This window comes from Panulirus ornatus, chromosome 14 (assembly GCF_036320965.1).
Source record: "Panulirus ornatus isolate Po-2019 chromosome 14, ASM3632096v1, whole genome shotgun sequence".
Taxonomy (NCBI): domain Eukaryota; kingdom Metazoa; phylum Arthropoda; class Malacostraca; order Decapoda; family Palinuridae; genus Panulirus; species Panulirus ornatus.
In genome coordinates this window covers 1599007-1619638 of record NC_092237.1, presented here as the reverse complement: position 1 = coordinate 1619638, position 20632 = coordinate 1599007, and the positions used below count along the sequence as shown (strand labels likewise).

At 29.9% G+C, this 20632-nt stretch overlaps 1 protein-coding gene across 2 annotated transcripts in view; it reads left to right on the top strand.

Annotated features, from left to right (window-relative positions):
* BicD (protein bicaudal D) overlaps positions 1-20632 on the top strand; it is a 106255-nt gene that overhangs the window by 74027 nt on the left and 11596 nt on the right. For both annotated transcript variants that reach the window (XM_071669276.1, XM_071669275.1), the window contains exons 9-13: positions 15972-16084; positions 17349-17449; positions 17734-17875; positions 18494-18624; positions 18929-19046. In XM_071669276.1, coding sequence (XP_071525377.1) covers positions 15972-16084; positions 17349-17449; positions 17734-17875; positions 18494-18624; positions 18929-19046 — 605 coding nt within the window. The remainder of the gene's footprint in view (positions 1-15971; positions 16085-17348; positions 17450-17733; positions 17876-18493; positions 18625-18928; positions 19047-20632) is intronic.

The window sequence follows — 20632 nt, the reverse complement described above, 5'->3', positions numbered from 1 at the left end:
CCCCAGCCTTGGATAATATTTTGCTCAGATTTTCAAGTTCTTCAGATTTTAATGAAACTCTGGGAATATGTGGTATTCTATGTGGTGATTAAGGATATCGAGTCAAAAGACTGCATTTCGGAAAATCAAGCCCTTAATTACATACTTAATAATTATAATTACATTAATATGCTAATTACTCGACTAATTACACGAATTTTAAGGTTTTGACCAGAGACTCTTTTTCAACAGACTTAAAAGCATCTATGCTGATGATTTCAGGAAAATGTATTTTTTCAAAAAAATCAAAAATAATCCTAGGATAATATTTTGGTGAGATTTTTAAGTTCTTCAGATTTTAATAAAACTCTGCGAATATGTGGTATGCTATATGGTGATTAAGGATATCGAGTCAGAAGACTGCATTTCCTAAAATTAATCGCTTAATTACATACTAAATATTAATTATTACATTAATATGCTAATTAGTCGCCCAATTACGCAGATTTCAAGATTTTAACCACAGATTCTAATTCAACAGACTTAAATGCATCTATGCTGAAAATTTCAGGAAAATTTATTTAAAAAAAAAAATCCAAGCCTTGGATAATATTTTGCTCACATTTTCAAGTTCTTCAGATTTTAATGAAACTCTGGGAATATGTGTTATTGTATATGGTGATTAAGGATATCGAGTCAAAAGAATATTTCGTAAAATGAAGCGCTTAATTACATATTAATTATAATTACATTAATATGCTAGTTAGTGAACCAATTACACAAATTTCAAGATTTTGACCACAGATTCTAATTCAACAGACTTAAAAGCATCTATGCTGAAAATTTCAGGAAAATCTATTTTTTCAAAAACAAGAAAAATCCAAGGCTATAGCCTTGGATAAAATTTTGCTCAGATTTTCAAGTTCTTCAGATTTTAATGAAACTCTGGGAATATGTGGTATTCTATATGGTGATTAAGGATATCGAGTCACAAGACTGCATTTCGTAAAATCAAGCGCTTAATTACATAATATTAATTATGATTACGTTAATATGCTAATTACTCGACTAATTACATTAATTTTAAGGTTTTGACCACAGATTTTTTTTCAACAGACTTAAAAGCATCTATGCTGAAAATTTCAGGAAAATATTTTTTTCAATAAAATCAAGAAAAATCCAAGGGTATAAACCTTTGATGATATTTTGCTTAGATTTTTAAGTTCTTCAGATTTTAATGAAACTCTGGGAATATGTGGTATTCCATATGATGATTAAGGATATCGAGTCAAAAGACTGCATTTCGTAAAATTAATCGCGTAATTACATACTTAATATTAATTAAAATCATATTAATGTGCTAATTAGTCGCCGAATTACACAAATTTCAAGATTTTGACCACATATTCTAACTCAACAGACTTAAAAGGATCTATGCTGAAAATTTTAGGAAAATCTATTTTTTCAAAAACAAGAAAAATCCCAGGCTATAGCCTTGGATAATATTTTGCTCAGATTTTCAAGTTCTTCAGATTTTAATGAAACTCTGGGAATATGTGGTATTCTATATGGTGATTAAGGATATCGAGTCATAAGACTACATTTCGTAAAATCAAGCGCTTAATTTCATACTTAATATTAATTATAATTACATTAATATGCTAATTAGTCGACCAATTACACAAATTTCAAGATTTTGACCACACATTCTGATTCAACATACGTAAAAGCATCTATGCTGAAAATTTCAGGAAAATCTATTTTTTCAAAAAAATCAAGAAAAACCCAGGCTATAGCCTTGGATAATATTTTGCTCAGATTTTCAAATTCTTCAGATTTTAATGAAACTCTGGGAATATGTGGTATTCTATGTGGTGATTAAGGATATCGAGTCAAAAGACTGCATTTCGGAAAATCAAGCCCTTAATTACATACTTAATTATAATTACATTAATATGCTAATTACTCGACTAATTACACGAATTTTAAGGTTTTGACCAGAGACTCTTTTTCAACAGACTTAAAAGCATCTATGCTGATGATTTCAGGAAAATGTATTTTTTCAAAAAAATCAAAAATAATCCTAGGATAATATTTTGGTGAGATTTTTAAGTTCTTCAGATTTTAATAAAACTCAGCGAATATGTGGTATGCTATATGGTGATTAAGGATATCGAGTCAGAAGACTGCATTTCCTAAAATTAATCGCTTAATTACATACTAAATATTAATTATTACATTAATATGCTAATTAGTCGCCCAATTACGCAGATTTCAAGATTTTAACCACAGATTCTAATTCAACAGACTTAAATGCATCTATGCTGAAAATTTCAGGAAAATTTATTTAAAAAAAAAAATCCAAGCCTTGGATAATATTTTGCTCACATTTTCAAGTTCTTCAGATTTTAATGAAACTCTGGGAATATGTGTTATTGTATATGGTGATTAAGGATATCGAGTCAAAAGAATATTTCGTAAAATGAAGCGCTTAATTACATATTATAATTACATTAATATGCTAGTTAGTGAACCAATTACACAAATTTCAAGATTTTGACCACAGATTCTAATTCAACAGACTTAAAAGCATCTATGCTGAAAATTTCAGGAAAATCTATTTTTTCAAAAACAAGAAAAATCCAAGGCTATAGCCTTGGATAAAATTTTGCTCAGATTTTCAAGTTCTTCAGATTTTAATGAAACTCTGGGAATATGTGGTATTCTATATGGTGATTAAGGATATCGAGTCACAAGACTGCATTTCGTAAAATCAAGCGCTTAATTACATAATATTAATTATGATTACGTTAATATGCTAATTACTCGACTAATTACATTAATTTTAAGGTTTTGACCACAGATTTTTTTTCAACAGACTTAAAAGCATCGATGCTGAAAATTTCAGGAAAATATTTTTTTCAATAAAATCAAGAAAAATCCAAGGGTATAAACCTTTGATGATATTTTGCTTAGATTTTTTAGTTCTTCAGATTTTAATGAAACTCTGGGAATAGGGTATTCATATGATGATTAAGGAAATCATTCAAGAAGAACTGCATTTCGTAAATTAATCGGCGTAATTACATACTTAATATTAATTAAAATCATATTAATGTGCTAATTATCGCCGAATTAACACAAAATTTCAAGATTTTGACCACATAATTCTAACTCAACAGACTTAAAAGGATCTATGCTGAAAATTTTAGGAAAATTCTATTTTTTCAAAAACAAGAAAAATCCCAGCTATAGCCTTGGATAATATTTTGCTCAATTTTCAGTTCTTCAATTTTAATGAAACTCTGGGAATATGTGGTATTCTATATGTGATTAATGATATCGAGTCATAAGACTACATTTCGTAAAATCAAGCGCTTAATTTCAAACATACTATAATTATAATTACATTAATATGCTAATAGTCGACCAATTACACAAATTTCAAGAATTTTGAACCACAACATCTGATTCAACATACGTAAAAAGCATCTATGCGGCAAATTTTCAGGAAAATCTATTTTTCAAAAAAATCAAGAAAAACCCAGGCAAAGCCTTGGAATAATATTTTGCACAGAATTTTTCAAATTCCATCAGATTTTAAGAAACTCTGGGAAAATGGGTATTCTATGTGGTGATTAAGGATATTCGATTCAAAAGACAGCATTCGGAAAATCAAGCCTTAAATACATACTTAATTATAATTACATTAAGATGCTAATTACACGAATTTTAAGGTTTTGACCAGAGACTCTTTTTCAACAGACTTAAAAGCATCTATGCTGATGATTTCAGGAAAATGTATTTTTTCAAAAAAATCAAAAATAATCCTAGGATAATATTTTGGTGAGATTTTTAAGTTCTTCAGATTTTAATAAAACTCTGCGAATATGTGGTATGCTATATGGTGATTAAGGATATCGAGTCAGAAGACTGCATTTCCTAAAATTAATCGCTTAATTACATACTAAATATTAATTATTACATTAATATGCTAATTAGTCGCCCAATTACGCAGATTTCAAGATTTTAACCACAGATTCTAATTCAACAGACTTAAATGCATCTATGCTGAAAATTTCAGGAAAATTTATTTAAAAAAAAAAATCCAAGCCTTGGATAATATTTTGCTCACATTTTCAAGTTCTTCAGATTTTAATGAAACTCTGGGAATATGTGTTATTGTATATGGTGATTAAGGATATCGAGTCAAAAGAATATTTCGTAAAATGAAGCGCTTAATTACATAATTATAATTACATTAATATGCTAGTTAGTGAACCAATTACACAAATTTCAAGATTTTGACCACAGATTCTAATTCAACAGACTTAAAAGCATCTATGCTGAAAATTTCAGGAAAATCTATTTTTTCAAAAACAAGAAAAATCCAAGGCTATAGCCTTGGATAAAATTTTGCTCAGATTTTCAAGTTCTTCAGATTTTAATGAAACTCTGGGAATATGTGGTATTCTATATGGTGATTAAGGATATCGAGTCACAAGACTGCATTTCGTAAAATCAAGCGCTTAATTACATAATATTAATTATGATTACGTTAATATGCTAATTACTCGACTAATTACATTAATTTTAAGGTTTTGACCACAGATTTTTTTTCAACAGACTTAAAAGCATCTATGCTGAAAATTTCAGGAAAATATTTTTTTCAATAAAATCAAGAAAAATCCAAGGGTATAAACCTTTGATGATATTTTGCTTAGATTTTTAAGTTCTTCAGATTTTAATGAAACTCTGGGAATATGTGGTATTCCATATGATGATTAAGGATATCGAGTCAAAAGACTGCATTTCGTAAAATTAATCGCGTAATTACATACTTAATATTAATTAAAATCATATTAATGTGCTAATTAGTCGCCGAATTACACAAATTTCAAGATTTTGACCACATATTCTAACTCAACAGACTTAAAAGGATCTATGCTGAAAATTTTAGGAAAATCTATTTTTTCAAAAACAAGAAAAATCCCAGGCTATAGCCTTGGATAATATTTTGCTCAGATTTTCAAGTTCTTCAGATTTTAATGAAACTCTGGGAATATGTGGTATTCTATATGGTGATTAAGGATATCGAGTCATAAGACTACATTTCGTAAAATCAAGCGCTTAATTTCATACTTAATATTAATTATAATTACATTAATATGCTAATTAGTCGACCAATTACACAAATTTCAAGATTTTGACCACACATTCTGATTCAACATACGTAAAAGCATCTATGCTGAAAATTTCAGGAAAATCTATTTTTTCAAAAAAATCAAGAAAAACCCAGGCTATAGCCTTGGATAATATTTTGCTCAGATTTTCAAGTTCTTCAGATTTTAATGAAACTCTGGGAATATGTGGTATTCTATGTGGTGATTAAGGATATCGAGTCAAAAGACTGCATTTCGGAAAATCAAGCCCTTAATTACATACTTAATATTATAATTACATTAATATGCTAATTACTCGACTAATTACACGAATTTTAAGGTTTTGACCAGAGACTCTTTTTCAACAGACTTAAAAGCATCTATGCTGATGATTTCAGGAAAATGTATTTTTTCAAAAAAATCAAAAATAATCCTAGGATAATATTTTGGTGAGATTTTTAAGTTCTTCAGATTTTAATAAAACTCTGCGAATATGTGGTATGCTATATGGTGATTAAGGATATCGAGTCAGAAGACTGCATTTCCTAAAATTAATCGCTTAATTACATACTAAATATTAATTATTACATTAATATGCTAATTAGTCGCCCAATTACGCAGATTTCAAGATTTTAACCACAGATTCTAATTCAACAGACTTAAATGCATCTATGCTGAAAATTTCAGGAAAATTTATTTAAAAAAAAAAATCCAAGCCTTGGATAATATTTTGCTCACATTTTCAAGTTCTTCAGATTTTAATGAAACTCTGGGAATATGTGTTATTGTATATGGTGATTAAGGATATCGAGTCAAAAGAATATTTCGTAAAATGAAGCGCTTAATTACATAATTATAATTACATTAATATGCTAGTTAGTGAACCAATTACACAAATTTCAAGATTTTGACCACAGATTCTAATTCAACAGACTTAAAAGCATCTATGCTGAAAATTTCAGGAAAATCTATTTTTTCAAAAACAAGAAAAATCCAAGGCTATAGCCTTGGATAAAATTTTGCTCAGATTTTCAAGTTCTTCAGATTTTAATGAAACTCTGGGAATATGTGGTATTCTATATGGTGATTAAGGATATCGAGTCACAAGACTGCATTTCGTAAAATCAAGCGCTTAATTACATAATATTAATTATGATTACGTTAATATGCTAATTACTCGACTAATTACATTAATTTTAAGGTTTTGACCACAGATTTTTTTTCAACAGACTTAAAAGCATCGATGCTGAAAATTTCAGGAAAATATTTTTTTCAATAAAATCAAGAAAAATCCAAGGGTATAAACCTTTGATGATATTTTGCTTAGATTTTTAAGTTCTTCAGATTTTAATGAAACTCTGGGAATATGTGGTATTCCATATGATGATTAAGGATATCGAGTCAAAAGACTGCATTTCGTAAAATTAATCGCGTAATTACATACTTAATATTAATTAAAATCATATTAATGTGCTAATTAGTCGCCGAATTACACAAATTTCAAGATTTTGACCACATATTCTAACTCAACAGACTTAAAAGGATCTATGCTGAAAATTTTAGGAAAATCTATTTTTTCAAAAACAAGAAAAATCCCAGGCTATAGCCTTGGATAATATTTTGCTCAGATTTTCAAGTTCTTCAGATTTTAATGAAACTCTGGGAATATGTGGTATTCTATATGGTGATTAAGGATATCGAGTCATAAGACTACATTTCGTAAAATCAAGCGCTTAATTTCATACTTAATATTAATTATAATTACATTAATATGCTAATTAGTCGACCAATTACACAAATTTCAAGATTTTGACCACACATTCTGATTCAACATACGTAAAAGCATCTATGCTGAAAATTTCAGGAAAATCTATTTTTTCAAAAAAATCAAGAAAAACTACTCGACTAATTACACGAATTTTAAGGTTTTGACCAGAGACTCTTTTTCAACAGACTTAAAAGCATCTATGCTGATGATTTCAGGAAAATGTATTTTTTCAAAAAAATCAAAAATAATCCTAGGATAATATTTTGGTGAGATTTTTAAGTTCTTCAGATTTTAATAAAACTCTGCGAATATGTGGTATTCTATATGGTGATTAAGGATATCGAGTCAGAAGACTGCATTTCCTAAAATTAATCGCTTAATTACATACTAAATATTAATTATTACATTAATATGCTAATTAGTCGCCCAATTACGCAGATTTCAAGATTTTAACCACAGATTCTAATTCAACAGACTTAAATGCATCTATGCTGAAAATTTCAGGAAAATTTATTTAAAAAAAAAAATCCAAGCCTTGGATAATATTTTGCTCACATTTTCAAGTTCTTCAGATTTTAATGAAACTCTGGGAATATGTGTTATTGTATATGGTGATTAAGGATATCGAGTCAAAAGAATATTTCGTAAAATGAAGCGCTTAATTACATATTAATTATAATTACATTAATATGCTAGTTAGTGAACCAATTACACAAATTTCAAGATTTTGACCACAGATTCTAATTCAACAGACTTAAAAGCATCTATGCTGAAAATTTCAGGAAAATCTATTTTTTCAAAAACAAGAAAAATCCAAGGCTATAGCCTTGGATAAAATTTTGCTCAGATTTTCAAGTTCTTCAGATTTTAATGAAACTCTGGGAATATGTGGTATTCTATATGGTGATTAAGGATATCGAGTCACAAGACTGCATTTCGTAAAATCAAGCGCTTAATTACATAATATTAATTATGATTACGTTAATATGCTAATTACTCGACTAATTACATTAATTTTAAGGTTTTGACCACAGATTTTTTTTCAACAGACTTAAAAGCATCTATGCTGAAAATTTCAGGAAAATATTTTTTTCAATAAAATCAAGAAAAATCCAAGGGTATAAACCTTTGATGATATTTTGCTTAGATTTTTAAGTTCTTCAGATTTTAATGAAACTCTGGGAATATGTGGTATTCCATATGATGATTAAGGATATCGAGTCAAAAGACTGCATTTCGTAAAATTAATCGCGTAATTACATACTTAATATTAATTAAAATCATATTAATGTGCTAATTAGTCGCCGAATTACACAAATTTCAAGATTTTGACCACATATTCTAACTCAACAGACTTAAAAGGATCTATGCTGAAAATTTTAGGAAAATCTATTTTTTCAAAAACAAGAAAAATCCCAGGCTATAGCCTTGGATAATATTTTGCTCAGATTTTCAAGTTCTTCAGATTTTAATGAAACTCTGGGAATATGTGGTATTCTATATGGTGATTAAGGATATCGAGTCATAAGACTACATTTCGTAAAATCAAGCGCTTAATTTCATACTTAATATTAATTATAATTACATTAATATGCTAATTAGTCGACCAATTACACAAATTTCAAGATTTTGACCACACATTCTGATTCAACATACGTAAAAGCATCTATGCTGATAATTTCAGGAAAATCTATTTTTTCAAAAAATCAAGAAAAATCCAAGGCCTTGGATAATAATTTGCTCAGAATTTCATGTTCTTCAGATTTTAATGAAACTCTGGGAATATGTGGTATGCTATATGGTGATTAAGGATATCGAGTCAAAAGACTGCATTTCGTAAAATTAATCGCTTAATTACATAATTATAATTACATTAATATACTAATTAGTCTGCCAATTACACAACTTTCCAGAGTTTGACCACAGATTCTAACTCAACAGACGTAAAAGCATCTATGCTGAAAATTTCAGGAAAATCTATTTTTTCAAAAACAAGAAAAATCCAAGGCTATAGCCTTGGATATTTTACTCAGATTTTCAAGTTGTTCAGATTTTATTGAAACTCTTGGAATATATGGTGTTCTATATGGTGATAAACGATACCGAGTCAAAAGACTGCATTTCGTAAGATCAAGCGCTTAATTATACGATATTAATTAGTATTACATTAATATGCTAATTACTCGACCAATTACACAAATTTCAAGATTTTGACCAAAGATTCTTATTCAACAGAAGTAAAAGCATCTATGCTGAAAATTTCAGGACAATCTATTTTTTCAAAAAAATCTAGAAAAATAATATTTTGGTGAGATTTTTAACTTCTTCAGATTTTAATGAAACTCTGGGATTATGTGGTATTCTATATGGTGATTAAGGATATCGAGTCAGAAGACTGCATTTCCTAAAAGTAATCGCTTAATTGCTTATTATTGATTTTTATTACATTAATATGCTAATTGTTCGCCTAATTACACAAATATCAAAATTTTGACTACAGATTCTAATTGAATAGACTTAAATGTATCTATGCTGAAAATTTCAGGAAAATTTATTTTTTCAAAAAAAAACAAAAATCCAAGCCTTGGATAATATTTTGCTCAGATTTTCAGGTTCTTCAGATTTTAATGAAACTCTGGGAATATGTGGTATTCTATATGGTGATTAAGGATATCGAGTCAAAAGACTATTTCGTAAGATCAAGCGCTTAATTACATACTTAATAGTAATTATATTTACATTAATATGCTAATTAGTCGACCAATTGCACAAATTTAAAGATTTTGACCACAAATTCTAATTGAATAGACTTAAATGTATCTATGCTGAAAATTTCAGGAAAATTTATTTTTTCAAAAAAAAGCAAAAATCCAAGCCTGGGATAATATTTTGCTCAGATTTTAATGAAACTGGGAATATGTGGTATTCTATATGGTGATTAAGGATATCGAGTCAAAAGACTGCATTTCGTAAAATCAAGCGCTTAATTACATACTTAATATTAATTAGTATGATATTGATATGATAATTACTCTACCAATTACACAAATTTCAAGATTTTGACCACAGATTCTAATTCAACAGACGTAAAAGCATCTATGCTGAAAATTTCAGGAAAATCTATTTTTTCAAGAAAATCAAGAAAAATCCAAGGCTATAGGCTTGGATAATATTTTGCTCAGCTTTTCAAGTTCTTCAGATTTTAATGAAACTCTGGGAATATGTGGTATTCTATATGGTGATTAAGGATATCGAGTCAAAAGACTGCATTTCGTTAATTCAAGCGCTTGATTACATACTTAATATTAATTAGTATTACATCAATATGCTAATTACTCGACCAATTACACAAATTTCAAGATTTTGGCCACAGATTCTAATTCAACAGACGTAAAAGCATCTATGCTGAAAATTTCAGGAAACATTTTTAAAAAAAAAAAATCGAAAAATCGAAGGCCTTGGATAATAATTTGCTCAGATTTTCAAGTTCTTCAGGTTTTAATGAAACTCTCGGATTATGCTGTATTCTATATGGTGATTAAGGATATCGAGTCAAAAGACTCCATTTCTTAAAATCAAGCGCTTTATTACATACTTAATTATAATTACATTAATATGCTAATTACTCGGCTAATTACACAAATTTCAAGATTTTGACCACAGATTCTATTTCAACAGACGCAAAAGCATCTATGCTGAAAATTTCAGGAAAATCTATTTTTTCAACAAATCAAGAAAAATCCTAGGCTATAGCCTTGGATAATATTTTGCTCAGATTTTCAAGTTCTTCAGATTTTAATGAAACTCTTAGAATATGTGGTATTCTATATGGTGATAAAGGATATCGAGTGAAAGGACTGCATTTCGGAAGATCAAGCGCTTAATTCCATAATATTAATTAGTATTACATTAATGCTAATTACTCGACCAATTACACAAATTTCAAGATTTTGACCACAAATTCTTATTCAACAGACGTAAAAGCATCTATGCTGAAAATTTCAGGAAAATTTATTTTTTCAAAAAGAAAACAAAAATCCAAGCCTTGGATATATTTTGCCCGGATTTTCAAGTTCTTCAGATTTTAATGAAACTCTGGGAATATGTGGTATTCTATGTGGTGATTAAGGATATAGAGTGAAAAGACTGCATTTCGTAAAATCAAGCGCTTAATTACATACTTAATATTAATTATAATTACATTAATATGCTAATTACTCGACTAATTACACGAATTTTAAGGTTTTGACCACAGACTCTTTTTCAACAGACTTAAAAGCATCTATGCTGAAGATTTCAGGAAAATCTATTTTTTCAAAAAAAATCAAGAAAAATCCAAGGCATAATATTTTGGATAATATTTTGATGAGATTTTTAAGTTCTTCAGATTTTAATGAAACTCTGGGAATATGTGGTATTCTCTATGGTGATTAAGGATATCGAGTCAGAAGACTGTATTTCCTAAAATTAATCGCTTAATTACATAATATTAATTATTATTACATTAATATGCTAATTACTCGCCCAATTATGGAAATTTCAAGATTTTGACCACAGATTCTAATTCAACAGACTTAATTGCATCTATGCTGAAAATTTCATGAAAATTCATTTTTTCAAAAAAAAAAAACAAAAATCCAAGCCTTGGATAATATTTTCCTCAGATTTTCAAGTTCTTCAGATTTTAATGAATCTCTGGGAATTTATGTTATTGTATATGGTGATTAAGGGTATCGAGTCAAAAGACTATTGCGTAAAATCAAGCGCTTAATTACCTACTTAATATTAATTATAATTACATTAATATGCTAATTAGTCGACCATTTACCCAAATTTCAAGATTTGGACCACAGATTCTAATTCAACAGACTTAAAAGCATCTATGCTGAAAATTTCAGGAAAATCTATTTTTTCAAAAACAAGAAAAATCCAAGGCTATAGTCTTGGATAATATTTTGCTCAGATTTTCAAGTTCTTCAAATTTTAATGAAACTCTGGGAATGTGGTATTCTATATGGTGATAAAGGATATCGAGTCAAAAGACTGCATTTCGTAAAATTAATCGCTAAATTACGTACTTAATATTAATTATAATTACATTAATATGCTAATTACTCGACCAATTACACAAATATCAAGATTTTGACCACAGATGCTAATTTAACAGACTTAAAAGCATCTATGCTGAATATTTCAGGAAAATCTATTTTTTCAAAAACAAGAAAAATCGAGTCAAAAGACTGCATTTCGTAAAATCAAGCGCTTAATTATACTTAATATTAATTAGTATTATATTAATATGGTAATTATTCGCCCAATTACACAAATTTCAAGATTTTGACCACAGATTCTTATTCAACAGACGTAAAAGCATCTATGCTGAAAATTTCAGGAAATCTATTTTTTCAAAAACAAAAATATTTTGCTCAGATTTTCAAGTTCTTCAGATTTTAATGAAACTCTGGGAATATGTATTATTCTCTATGGTGATTAAGGATATCGAGTCAAAAGACTCCATTTCGTAAAATCAAGCGCTTAATTACATACTTAATATTAATTATAATTACATTAATATGCTAATTACTCTACTAATTACACGAATTTTAAGGTTTTGACCACAGATTCTTTTTCAACAGACTTAAAAGCATCTATGCTGAAAATTTCAGGAAAATCTATTTTTTCAAAAAAATCAAGAAAAATCCCAGGGTATAGCCTTGGATAATATTTTGCTGAGATTTTCAAGTTCTTCAGATTTTAATGAAACTCTGGGAATATGTGGTATTCTATATGTTAAGGATATCGAGTCAAAAGACTGCATTTCATAAGATTAATCGCTTAATTACATACTTAATATTAATTATAATTACATTAATATGCTAATTAGTCGACCAATTACACAAATTTCAAGATTTTGACCACAGATTCTAATTCAACAGACGTAAAAGCATCTATGCTGAAAATCATAGGAAAATCTATCTTTTCAAAGTCAAGAAAAATCCCAGGCTATAGCCTTGGATAATATTTTGCTCAGATTTTCAAGTTCTTCGGATTTTAATGAAACTCTGGGAATATGTGTCATTCTATATGGTGATTAAGGATATCGAGTGAAAAGACTTCTTTTCGTAAAATCAAGCGCTTAATTACATACTTAATATTAGTATTACATTAACATGCTAATTACTCGACCAATTACACAAATTTCAAGATTTTGACCACAGATTCTTATTCAAGAGACGTAAAAGCATCTATGCTGAATATTTCAGGGAAATCTACTTTTTCGAAAAAAAAAATCAAGAAAAATCCCAGGATATAGCCTTGGATAATATTTTGCTCAGATTTTCAGATTCTTCAGATTTTAATGAAATTCTGGGAATATGTGGTATTCTATATGGTGATTAAGGATATCGAGTCAAAAGACTGCATTTTATAAAATTAATCGCTTAATTACATACTTAATATTAATTATTATTACATTAATATGCTAATTAGTCGCCCAATTACGCAAATTTCAAGATTTTGACCACAGATTCTAATTCAACAGACTTAAATGCATATATGCTGAAAATTTCAGGAAAATTTATATTTTCAAAAAAAACATAAATCCAAGCCTTGGATAATATTTTGCTCAGATTTTCAAGTTCTTCAGATTTTAATGAAACTCTGGGAATATGTGTTATTGTATATGGTGATTAAGGGTATCGAGTCAAAAGACTGTTTCGTAAAATCAAGCGCTTAATTACATACTAATATTAATTATAATTACATTAATATGCTAATTAGTCGACCAATTACACAAATTTCAAGATTTTGACCACAGATTCTAATTCAACAGACTTAGCATCTATGCTGAAAATTTCAGGAAAATCTATTTTTTCAAAAACGAAAATAATATTTTGCTCAGATTTTCAAGTTCTTCAGATTGCAATGAAACTCTGGGAATATGTGGTATTCTCTATGGTGATTAAGGATATCGAGTAAAAAAAAAAACAAAGATCCAAGCCTTGGATAATATTTTGCTCAGATTTTCAAGTTCTTCAAATTTTGATGAAACTCTGGGAATGTGGTATTCTATATGGTGATAAAGGATATCGAGTCAAAAGACTGCATTTCGTAAAATTAATCGCTAATTTACGTATTTAATAATTATAATTACATTAATATGCTAATTACTCGACCAATTACACAAATTTCAAGATTTTGACCACAGATGCTAATTTAACAGACTTAAAAGCATCTATGCTGAATATTTCAGGAAAATCTATTTTTTCAAAAACAAGAAAAATCGAGTCAAAAGACTGCATTTCGTAAAATCAAGTGCTTAATTACATACTTAATATTAATTAGTATTACATTAATATGTTAATTAGTCGCCCAATTACACAAATTTCAAGATTTTGACCATAGATTCTTATTCAACAGACGTAAAAGCATTTATGCTGAAAATTTCAGGAAAATCTATTTTTTCAAAAACAAAAATAATATTTTGCTCATATTTTCAAGTTCTTCAGATTTTAATGAAACTCTGGGAATATGTGGTATTCTCTATGGTGATTAAGGATATCGAGTCAAAACACTGCATTTCGTAAAATCAAGCGCTTAATTACATACTTAATATTAATTATAATTACATTAATATGCTAATTACTCGACTAATTACACGAATTTCAAGATTTTGACCACAGATTCTTTTTCAACAGAGTTAAAAGCATCTGTGCTGAAAATTTCAGGGAAATCTATTTTTTCAAAAAAATCAAAATCCCAGGGTATAGCCTTGGATAATATTTTGCTGAGATTTTCAAGTTCTTCAGATTTTAATGAAACTCTGGGAATATGTGGTATTCTATATGTTGATTAAGGATATCGAGTCAAAAGACTGCATTTTGTAAAATTAATCGCTTAATTACATACTTAATATTAATCATAATTACATTAATATGCTAATTAGTTGCCCAATTACACAAATTTCAAGATTTTGACCACAGATTCTAATTCAACAGACGTAAAAGCATATATGCTGAAAATATCAGGAAAATCTATTTTTCGAAAACAAGAAAAATCCAAGGCTATAGACCTGGATAATATTTTGCTCAGATTTTCAAGTTCATCAGATTTTAATGAAACTGTAGGAATGTGTGGTATTCTATATGGTGATTAAGGATATCGAGTCAAAAGACTGCATTTCGTAAAATCAAGCGCTAAATTACATACTTAATAATTATAATTACATTAATATGCTAATTACTCGACCAATTACACAAATTTGAAGATTTTGACCACAGATTCTTATTCATCAGACGTAAAAGCATCTATGCTGAAAATATCAGGAAAATCTATTTTTTCAAAAAAATCAAGAAAAATCCAAGGCTATAGCCTTATAGCCTTGGATACTATTTTGCTCAGATTTTCAAGTTCTTCAGATTTTAATGAAACTCTGGGAATATGTGGTATTCTATATTGTGATTAAGGATATCGCGTCAAAAGACTGCATTTCATAAAATCAAGCGCTTAATTGCATACTTAATATTGATTATAATTACATTAATATGCTAATTACTCGACCAATTACACAAATTTTAAGGTTTTGACCACAGACTCTTTTTCAACAGACTTAAAAGCATCTATGCTGAAAATTTTAGTAAAATCTATTTTTTCAAAAAAATCAAGAAAAATTTTGCTGAGATTTTCAAGTTCTTCAGATTTTAATGAAACTCTGGGAATATGTGGTATTCTATATGGTGATTAAGGATTTCGAGTCAAAAGACTGCATTTCGTAAAATAAAGTGCTTAATTACATACTTAATATTAATTATAATTACATTAATATGCTAATTCCTCGAATAATTACACGAATTTTAAGGTTTTGCCCACAGATTCTTTTTCAAAAGACTTAAAATCATCTATTCTTTTAATTACACAATGATATACATTTTAAGGGATACAGTTACTTTCAGATCTATAAGAAACTGTATTTGCTGCAGGACTATCACTGTAAAAAATATAGTTAACATTTTAATGAATATAGGTACTTTCAGATATCCTTTCACTTACTGTATTTGTTGCAGGACTATCAGTGAGGAACTTGCACAGTTATACCATCATGTGTGCACAGTCAATGGTGAGACACCATCAAGAGTACTGCTGGATCACAGTAAACAGGGACACAACACAGATAAAGGTATTTCATATGTTATGTTTAATCATTTATCTTAACATTTAATTGTAGAAGAGGATTATAGTTTCTCAATTGAGATGGATAATTTTATTGCCATTGCTTGTGTATTTCATAAGAATAATAAGAGTAACAAGGGTAGCAAGACTACAGAACTGGGCATCCCTGCCGTTTATGCTGGCAACAACAGGGTTGAGGCTAGGGATTTTTCTGTAGATCAGCATTTCCCAAACAATTTTGATCCTGACCTTAATTACAACCCTTTCTATGCCTGGTGACCCAGAGGGCTGATATGTAATACAGTGTGTGCGCTACATTATTATGTCCATGCAGTGTTCATACACACAGCCATAACTCATGTAAGTGGGCATTAATTTCAAAAACTGAGGGAAACAAGCAATGTTCATGGGATATATGTATAGTTATTTGGTCTAGAATGGGGAAATGGCAGCATTTCCCCATTCAAGGCCATTCATATTCTTGCTAGTGACCACATCTTTCCATTCAAGACAGTATAATCATGCATCCACTGAACAGGCACTGCTTCACATCAATACATCATCTTCACAGCTTTGACAGTTAAGATGCTGGCAAAAACTTACTTCACTTCTGATAGCTGAGGTCTTTATACCACTGAATCCTCGGAAGTGGCACCATTGGTACTAGGGATGAGTGTCAGGCTTTTTTCTCTCTCTGGATGACTTGGTGTTCTAGTACGAGTTTTAGACATGACTGTCTCAAATCTCTGTCAGGTATATATGTAGTCTTTATCTGCAGCCAATTTACTTTTGTCAGTATTTCTGTAATTTCTCATGATTCCCTAGTTTCATTGTGTAATTATAATAGTAATATTTCATAACTTTTGCCAAAAATGATTTTTCCTGAGATGTTACTGCAACCCCCAAGAGCATCCTTGCGACCTTCATTTGGGTCGCATTCCAGGGTTTGGGAACCACTGCTATAGATTGATCTCAACAAAAGGTTCATATGTCCTCAGGAGCCTGTATGCACTGATCCACTTCATGTAATTGGGAACAGAATTATCAGACAAATTTTTCTTTTGCATATGACAGTAATTGTTAGATGCCCTCTGAATGTATTTATATCACAGTTAACAAGAATTGTTTGAGTAAAAAGATTTTGTGGATAATGTATTACCCGTATTTCATGTTTCTGTCACAAAAACTTTATTGTATTTTCCACATTTACTCCCTCTATTTTGTTATGATTCCATCCATCACTTTAGTTCTTGGGTTGATATATCTTTCAGGAGATGAAGATGGTCATAAGCCATCATCCCCAACTTTAGCTGCAACACAGCTTGAGGCCCTCAGATCCAAACTTCGCACAGATGTTACTCTTTCAGATTTTGTAAGTTTACGGTATTGGAACTTTCAGCCTGTTTGCATTAAATTTCACACCTTTTGAAAGAATGAATGGTACATGATTGTTCTTGGTTGTGCATTACTATATGGGAACAATTCATTTTAGTTAGAAGGGAGATTATCACAGTAAAAAAAGATTACATAAAAAGTTTGTTTAAGAGGATTCCCTTTCATACTAAGTCATCCCATTATGTCTTGGGTAACTATGAATAACTCTGAGCTAGTATTTGTTTGATATTCTGGTTCTTCAAAATCAGCTACTTCCTTCAGGTGGACAATAGTGATCCAATAGCAGTTCGTGAGATTGTGGACACGATAGTGGACCAAATTCGACACCTTAAGAAATCAGTAGAACATACCATAGAGTTGAGCAAGGAGAAGGGTCTTGTCAGAGAGTCTGCTGCTTCTGATAGTGAGTAATTTTCATTGGTTTTAATGTGAGAATAGCTGTGATTAATAGGAAAAAGTTCATCCAGATTTTGATTACAGTTGTGTTTATTTGAAAGAAGATGAAAGTAGGGAAATGTATATATACTTTTTATGATTATGAAAAGCTTTAGATAAAGTTTATAGAAAATGTGTTGTCTTTGATATGTGAGTGGTTGATGGTATAGGCAGATACATATTTGCACAAATAAAGTGAATTGCAGAAAAATGATAAGATTGCAATGGCTTGCTATGATTGCTCCATTTACTCTGAGGTGTAATGCTCATAAGACTTAGAAATGAGGGAAAGAATGATAAAAAGTACTCAAAAATTTATTAAAGCTTAAGATTTTAAAGGCAACAGCACTTGCTCAGTCATAGATAAGAAAATTCCTATCATTTCATTGTTAAAGTAAGAGTTAGAAATATTAGATTTCTGAAGAGAATCCCTAAATTATGCAGGTTATTTGTCCTGTAAACCATTTTAGTGAGATGCATAGTCCAGTCCCTCATAACTTTTGGATTAATGTACATTGAAAAAAGAATTATACACAACTTACTAGGTAACACACAATAGCTGAACTGAATTTCTATATATTCTCAGGTGGACTGAGTGAGAGTGAGGTTCAGGAGTTGCAGGAACAAGTGATTAAGCTCAAGTCTTTGCTGTCCACAAAGAGAGAGCAGATTGCCACTCTGCGAACTGTCTTAAAGGCCAACAAGCAAACCGCTGAGGTAATATTTCCAGCTTCTAATTATATTAGAGTAAGAGATTTCTAGATATTTAATGTAGAAATCCTTTTATTCATTAATGTCTTGACAAGTGTTAAGAATTACTTTTGATAGAGAAACGGACTCCACAGAGTCCTTAAAGTGTAGATGTATTTGCAGTTTTTTGTTTCAGAAGCTCATAATTTAAGCAATTCAAGACTTTGTAAGGAAATTGTGGATATGACACAAAAATGTATGTTCATGCAATGTATTTTTTTTGGACTGATATGTGTGCAAGAGAGTAATATGAAATTCACAATCCCTCCAGGTTGCTTTAGCTAATCTGAAATCTAAATATGAGACAGAGAAAAGTATAGTTTCTGAGACGATGATGAAGTTGCGCAATGAACTACGACTTCTAAAGGAGGATGCTGCCACATTCTCAAGTGAGTATTTATTATTCACCTACATAGGATATATTTGATTACTGAAACTCTGAAAATTAGTATTATATGTAACACAACCTCAGATGTAGGAAGGAATAGGGGAGAGCAGTGCTATAGGGCTGTTTTTACTGTAGTCTTTGTACTTCATACTCTTTATGAATTCAAGTTTTATATGCAAATCTTTACAGAAAATAATTTTATCTCTTCATCCTGTTTTTCTTTTACTTGTAGGTTCTTGTTATGCTTTTCGATGATAGGTATTATTGAGGAAGACTCTTTGTAATCACATGTGTTCGTGACAGAAAAACAAAATACCACTCGTTTCACTACACTTTTTTTTTCATACTTGATAACCATTTGCCGTGTTAGTAAGATAGCACTAGGAACAAATGAAGAAAGGCCACATCTGCTCACATCCATTCTCTAACTGTCATATGTAATGCACTGAAATCACACCTCTGTATCCACAACCAGGCCCAGCAGACTTTTCCATAACTTACCCCAGATATTTCAGTACCCCTGATTCAGTCCACTGACAACATGTCAACCCCAGTATTCTACATCATTCCAATTAATTCTGTCCCGTACACCCTCCTACATGTTCAGGCTCCGATTGCTCAAAATTTTTTTCACTCCATCCTCCCGTGTCCAGTTTGGTCTCCCCATTGTCCTCGTTCCCTCCACTTTTGACACATATATCCTCTTTGTTAACCATTTTTTTACTCGTTCTTTCCATGTGTCCAAATTATTTGAGCACACTCTCCTCTGCTTTCTCTACCAGACTCTTATAACCAACTATCTCTCTTACCCTCTCTTTGCTTACCCAATCAAATCACTACACTCTCTACATTTTACTACATATGCCTGAAAATATTTTTGGAGTATTTTATTTGTATGGCTGTTTAAAGGACATAAACAAACTCTCTCATCAGGTTAAGTTGTATAACATTGCCTTTTGAAAATTACATTTTATTTAATCATAATAACACATCTAATGAGATTTTTTGTTTAGGGTATTTGAGAATATCCTGCTTGCAGAATGCCCCTGGACTTTATGATTGCTGCAGTAAAAGTGTTAAAAGATTCAGAAATAAAAGTTAGTAATGCAGTGGACTTTGAGTGAGATCTGCTATAAATGGTGAGAGCATAGATTCACTGAGTTATGAATAGCAGTTTGACATATGCGTGGAGTTTAGGATCTCATTGACATACTTGAGAAAAAGTGAACTGATCAGTGTACACTGTAGATGGTTGGGATTTGAAAAGGGTATAACAGGAAACAGTGATGTTAGAAGTAGAGCTGAAATATTGCTACAGAATTTAAAAAGCATATGAATTATTATGAGGTATTGTCCATTTCATGAAAATAGATATGCCAGGATTAGAAAAAGTGTGTAAATGAAGAAGAGGGGTGATTAATTGGATAATACAGTGACGTTATTTATTGGAATTTTGTGGCTTATAAGGTAGAGGCATCTCTTTGAAAATTCAATTTTAGAATGACATTGATATCCATTTTTGTGTGTCATTAGAACCAGGTTTATAGTTTGAGAGCATGAGCTAGGCTGGATAAAGGAAAGTTAAGG